The sequence below is a fragment of the Lycium ferocissimum genome, chromosome 8, assembly GCF_029784015.1.
Source record: "Lycium ferocissimum isolate CSIRO_LF1 chromosome 8, AGI_CSIRO_Lferr_CH_V1, whole genome shotgun sequence".
NCBI lineage: Eukaryota > Viridiplantae > Streptophyta > Magnoliopsida > Solanales > Solanaceae > Lycium > Lycium ferocissimum.
In genome coordinates, this window is record NC_081349.1 from 34,240,445 (window position 1) to 34,247,161 (window position 6,717).

The following is a 6,717-nucleotide window of genomic DNA, read 5'->3' on the forward strand; positions in this document are numbered from 1 at the left end:
TTCCAAGCTTTGCCTGTGTAAATTAGCTGTATTGACATGTACAAATGAAATTGCTGATCTAGTAATCTAGATCACTTCATCTTAATGCCATGTACAAATGGAATAGCTGACCTAGTTGCCTCTCTCGTTCACTTATCTTTTAGATGATGTATATTTCCTACATTGTTTTCCTTGTCTGTGTATGAAGATCCACGCAAACAAAGTCAAATTAATCACATCATCAATACCTTGGAAATGCCACATTTGCTTGCTATGTGGCATGTTTTTGGTTTGATGTGTCACTTGATACATGATTTGAGTCCCTCAAAACCCTGAGAGAACCAAACATAAAAAGAGAGATATATTCTTTAAATTAAGTCTATCAAAGTGTGTGTGAGTGTCTGAAAAACCAAGAATGGCTCAAGAAAATGTGAAGTTTCTTCTAGGGGTTTGGTTGGTCTTACTCTACTTCTTTTCAAGTGCTTTTGGTAGCAATAATACTCAAGATAATGTTCAAGGTGCTTATGCAGATGGCATATCACCACCACATGAACAAAGTACTTGTACAAATTGTACAATTTGTCCATATACTTGCCAATCTCCACCGCTACCACCACCACCACCTTCTGGCTACCAAAGCTACGGCGTTCCACCACCTACCGCTTATGGATCAAATTGTCCGCCAGCTCAGCCTGTTACGCCGTGCTGCCCACAGTATAATAACTATGGACCTCCCCCACCTTACTACTATTCTGGTTCTTCAACTCTAATGCCTTTTATCAAGCTCTTTGCTTTTGAGTGGTCTTCTGCTATTTTAGTCCTTTTTATCCATTATGTTGTTAGTGTTTGAAGCTTCAAGATGATTTCAAAGCTCTATTTCTCATAAGTGCTTTCTCCTCTTGTTGAGGAAGATATTAGTTTAGTAAATATCTAACGTCTTGTTGCAGAGTCTATTTCTTATTTTCAAGAACATTGTATATATCTTTGTTGTGGGCAAGTTGTATTGAACTATATATGGTTTAGTACTTTTTGTTAAATGTATCCTTTCATTTGAGCTATTGTAATTTCATGTCTCAACTGTTCGTCTGGCTAGGCAATTCAATGCCCCTTTAATGTAATTAAGTTCTATTGCTCTTTTATATATTGATGCATTGAAAAATCTAATTTTTATTTATGACCTTTCCCAAGTAAGGGTGAGAGAATTAAGCATTGTGAGGCGTGAAACAATCACGTACTAAACGAAACTACATTCACTTTCCATAATTGACAAAAGGTTGTTCGTGCACATGGCCTGATTATCGCAGCCTATCAATTCGTTCCACAAGTGTAACCTTTTTTCTTACTTTTTTTTTTTTTTGGGCTCATTTCTCGGACTATGAGCCTCGAATGTTGCAGATGTAACCTCGAACGTTTGCAGATCGTTACAACATATAACGATCTGCAACATTCGAGGTTCATAGTTTAGAAAATGCAGCTCACATAGAAAGCATAGTAAGTTCCAAGAAAGCCAAATCAAAGTGAGTTTGGCATAGATATTAAACTTGACAACTCTCATATATGCTTCAATAAGAAGAGAACTTGACAAACATACATTCATTGGGAACACACCCCTACTACTAGAATACATTTCAAGGATACAAAGACTACTGTGAAGATTCTTGGTTGGACTAAAGCCCCTTTATGTATCAAACACAACAACTATCACATATTTTGTTACTAATAATAGGATGTGGAAATGCCAAATTTAGTAGATTCAGACTAATGGAGACTGGAAGAGCTTGGCAAAGGGGAATCGCGTGGCCTTCCTGATATAGTCTTGCACCTAGGAAAAGCCCTGGCTAATTTCCTTAATGAGTAGTTGAAGTTCTTCCATAATGACACATACAGAGGAAAATATGAAACTGCAAAGATGGTCACAGGTAGGAATGCCATGGAAGATAAAGCAATTTTTGTCCACCTTTCCTTATAGTGAATCATCAAGATTATAGTCGACGCGAATGCTAACATCATCATCGACACAGAAAGAATCAAGAGGGTAAACCCCAGAATTAACTTCTCAGAAAGCGACCGCCTGAATTCATGCATCAGAAATGAAGAGGTAAGAATTGAGAGAAAGGTGATCATTGAGGTCAAAGCAAAGGTAATGGAGAGCACATCTCCAATGGTGAAAATCACGAAGAATGGATGGTCCATGAGGACGGGATAACCAGTGCTTTGATTTGGACCACCTGGAATAGTATAGGCTGCTGCAAAAGCCACTGTTGCAATGAGCACAGCAACTATTGTACAGTTCTCCGCAGTGCGTTTAAGCCAGTCTTTTGCTTCTGAACGAAGTTTAGCATTTGCTTTAGTGAATAACTCTTCTGCCGTCTTTCCATCTTTGTTAATAATTTCGAAAAAATCATCTGAGCAGACATTTTTCACACGCTGCAGGGACAGTAAAACTACTAAGTCATATACCATGCTAAGACATAACTAAAGAAATAGAAGTGTAAGAATAAGGTAGTTCATGCTATTCAATATGATATTAGCACAAACAGAATGTCCTGGGTGTCAGTCTCAGTATCACCTATCAATAGTGATAAAGAAATGAATCTTAAACCTAACTCAACCCCAAAGCTAGATCGTGAAGGGAGCATTTCTCAAGACCATATAAATAGACCAAAGTCCCTTATCCCACAAATGTGGAACTCTATATCTCGGAATGGATGTGGACACAATATAAGACGGGAGGCCCAACATCGGAAACCATGTGATAAAAGAAATAGATCTTCGGCCTAACTCAACCCCAAAAGCTAGCTCATGAGGTGAGGATTGCCAAAGACCATATAAAGAGATCAATTTCTCCTCATCCCACCGATGTGGGACTCAAGAATTAGAAGATTTAGCCCATGCAAAAAAGAATCTACTCCACATGAAAGGCATAAAGAAAGTTAAATAAAGAGAAGTGTTCTCTGTGGCAAATTAAGTTTTCAAATGAGATTATTTACACACTTTAAGATGCTAATAAACTTAAATTAAATGACTTAAAAATCCTTGACATTTGACATCATTTTGAAAGGGGAATCAAGTATTAAGTTTACCTCAAATAAGAGCAAATTCTCTTGCAACAGAAGAGCAGGGCTTCTCATATCTGCAATTTCGGGGTCCTCTTTTATACCAACCATGTGCAATATGGAATTTCCCTTATGAGTGATTTTTCTCTTGAGTCTCCTCATTGGCATATCCATTTTCTCAACTATGTCAAAGATTTGCATCTGGCGGTACTTGATCGCGACGTGCAAAATGTTACGACCTTGACTGTCAATATATTCCACAGCTTGAGGATACGTTTTCAATATCTCCTCCACAATTTCCGTGCAACCTGATTTGGTTGCTAAGATCAATGGTGACTCAGCCACTTTTGTAACAGCTTGTCCTTCTTGTGCAACACCACGTTGATCCTCTTTTTCTTGGCCTTTTGAAACATCTGACATTAGTCTATATTTGTGATATCGAGGTTCGACCTTATTTAATGCAGACTCTGAATGCTCCCAAGAAGTATCCTTTGCTATCAAGAACTTTGCAAGTTCAAGAACTGATTCATGTCTCTGCTTTTGCTGACGCATGGACTCCACCATAGGCACTCTATAACGTTTTTGAGCTTCTGAAGTAAAAAGACAAAAGAAAAAAGAAAGGAAAAAAGAAAAAAGAAAAGATTTGATGAGTAATGTTGATAAGGTGCTTCTTGCAGACGTGAAATAGACTGAAAGAAGTAGCGTGTGTCAGTGAAATAATTGCAAGAGACAAATCTATGATCTCTAGCCAGTAGGTTTAAAATGAGCATGGTCTTATTACATGTAACGGTTTAAATTCTTTTTGTATATGTATACAAATGTTTTAGCAAAAAGCAATGGTGTATTTGAACCTGTCCTAGATCCGTCACTGGAGTGATGAATGCCTTGTTATTCCAGAAGAAACATAAAAGGCTATATTCTAAAGTTCTTAAATATATAGGGTATATGGAGTATTACCTTCCCTCTCTGTAGCCTTATGTTCAGTTGAAAGACCTAAGTAATTAACAATATTCTTAGAGCATGGAAGACACCTCTTCATAGGAAAATGGTAGTATTAAAATATCACAAGTACCATAACAATGTAGTCATGTAGAGTCTACTAATTAACCTAAATTCTTGTTAGATCGATTCAGATAATGAAACTGACAAAACTTAATCCCAAATATGGAAACAACTTACTGTTGAGTGCATCATTATATTCATTGATACAATCTAAGACAAAAAGTAGAACAAGCTATGATGTCTCGAAAAATTCAACCACTAGGTGGAGTTCAAGTATTCCATCAGTACAAATCATCCCTAGCTGTGTAAATATTTAGATTATGCCAGTGTAGCAAGTAGAGTATCGTACGAGTGTAAATGGATCTCTTGATAAAACTATAATTCTCTCCACTTCCAAATGCTTGTCGGTTGCATGCAAGAAGTTGAAGAGCAGTCATTCCATCTGCATCTCGTTCATCGACCAAATAATCATACTTTTTAGCAATCAACAGGGCCAAATCTGTAAGATTAAAGTAACTCAGCATTTGACCACTAGCAAATTGAACCAAGCCTCAGTTAGGAAGAAAAAAAAGAAGCAAAATCGTAAAAGATATGCCAGCAGATAGCCTACTCCGCTTTTTAACAAGGTTAAGGCATGACCTACAATATAGAAGAAGCAACAAGTCCTAAAATGGAGAAACCAGTGGTAAAGCCAAGAATCGAAAAGGAGGATTCATTAAGGGTGTGTTCGGTATGGAGGAAATTGTGTTCTTGGAAAATAAGTTAATTTCTACTTATTTTCATGTTCGATTGGTTGGTAGAAAACATTTTTCGAAAAATACCACCCATGCCCCACTAACCCCACCCCAACCCCACCACCCCATACCACACCAATCCCCACACCCACCCACCCCCACCCAACCACCACCCTCCAACCACTTCATCTTCACCCACCCTACCCCACACTACCACCCACCCCAACCCCACGCCACCGCTCTCCTCCCACCCACCCACCCCTTTTCAAATTTTCTATTTCATATATTTTATTTAACTTTTACAAAAAATCAGAATTTTTTTCTCATCCACCCCACCACCACCCACCCCCACCCCCAACACCAAATTTAACCACACAAGCTTTCCATTTTTATAAAATTAAATATGAAGTAGAAAATTCTAGGGGGGGGGGGGGGTAGTAGAAATTTTTTTCAAAACTTTTTTTTTAAAAAAAAAAAAAAAAAATTAGAGGGAGTGGTAGGGTGTGGGATGTCGTAGAAAACCGAAAAAAAAATGAAAACTTTTTTTTAAAAAAAATTATTTTGGAGGGGGAACCCATGTTTGGGGGGGGGGGGTTCCAATGCAGAGGGGTGATGGTATAGAAACCCAAAAAAAAAAAAAAAAATGGGGGGTCCATTATAGGGGGGGGGGTTGGGGGTGGTGGAGGTGCGTGGGGTTGTGCTAGTTGTTAGGGGTTGGTGGCTGGGTGGTGTTAGGGTAGTTAGTGAAATGTCATTTGTGGACTTATTTTCCCTACTTTGATTAAGAAAGTCATTTTCTCCATTTTTAATGAACATGTTTTACTAAAGAAAATGTTTTCCAAAAACTTTGACCAAACGAACATGAGAAAATTGGAAAATATTTTCCTTCATACCGAACACACCCTAAAATTCAAGAACTCCACATTTGGGATTCAAACCTGGTATATTCATGCAAATCAATCCATTACTCAATATATGTTGAAGTGATACCAACTTGTGAAGAACTCCGGAGGTGATTGCAATGACCAGAAACCTCACAGATGGGCCTAAACGACGAGCAAACGCTAAAATGCGATAGGGACCCTTGAGAGATCGTGGTGGCATCAGAGCCATATACGTCTTTGAAACATCAATGCAAAGGAAAGCAAAGAATATTTGGTTTTAGGTGTTTTTCAAATTCCAAACACAACTTCAAGTTGTATTTGGAATTTTTATGGCCAAACTATGTTTTCCAAATAAAGTAAAATAATTTTCTAAAACAAGTGAAAAATTCTCATGGCCAAACGGGTCCTTAAAATTAAGGTGTTATTGGATCAAAATTTTTGAATTTGAAAAATTCCGCACAACGTGTAAATTGCTTCTAGATGCTTAATTACTTCACTAATTTTAACTTGAATAACATTACCGCTACTTAAACTAACACATCAAGAAAGTGATTAAAGAAAACCGTTTATCAATAAAGTATATTGATTGTGACAGAGAATTGGCATCCCAAAAAGTTTTTTGGTAGGGAGACCGGGTTCAACTTTTATAGGACATTATGAATGGAATATATTCATGCAAATCAATCCATTACTCAATATATTCTTGAAGTGATACCAACTTGCGAAGAACTCCGGAGGTGACTGCAATGACCAGCATTCAAGAGATGGGGCCTAAACGACGAGCAAACACTAAAATGCGATACGGACCCTTGAGAGATCGTGGTGGCATCAGAGCCATATACATCTTTGAAACACCAATGCAAAGGAAAGCAAAGAATATTTGGTTTTAGGTGTTTTTCAAATTCCAAACACAACTTCAAGTTGTATTTGGAATTTTTATGGCCAAACTATGTTTTCCAAATAAAGTAAAATAATTTTCTGAAAACAAGTGAAAAATTCTCATGGCCAAACGGGTCCTTAAAATTAAGGTGTTATTGGATCAAAATTTTTGAATTTGAAAAA

At 37.4% G+C, this 6,717-nt stretch overlaps 1 protein-coding gene across 3 annotated transcripts; it reads right to left on the minus strand.

The window, feature by feature from the left end:
• Positions 1 to 1,510: 1,510 nt before the first annotated feature.
• Positions 1,511 to 4,865, minus strand: LOC132068191 (ankyrin repeat-containing protein At5g02620-like). Of its 3 annotated transcripts, XM_059461698.1 has the most exons (4): positions 4,387 to 4,865; positions 3,993 to 4,028; positions 3,063 to 3,625; positions 1,511 to 2,406 (listed from the first exon to the last, which is right to left on the minus strand). In XM_059461698.1, exons 1-4 carry the CDS (start codon positions 4,559 to 4,561, stop codon positions 1,738 to 1,740), a joined length of 1,443 nt encoding a protein of 480 aa, XP_059317681.1. In that variant the 5' UTR covers positions 4,562 to 4,865; the 3' UTR covers positions 1,511 to 1,737. The 3 variants fall into 3 exon arrangements, with proteins under 3 accessions (XP_059317681.1, XP_059317683.1, XP_059317682.1); XM_059461700.1 differs by lacking the exon at positions 3,993 to 4,028 and having other exon boundaries at positions 3,063 to 3,622; positions 4,429 to 4,865; XM_059461699.1 differs by lacking the exon at positions 3,993 to 4,028.
• Positions 4,866 to 6,717: the final 1,852 nt, after the last annotated feature.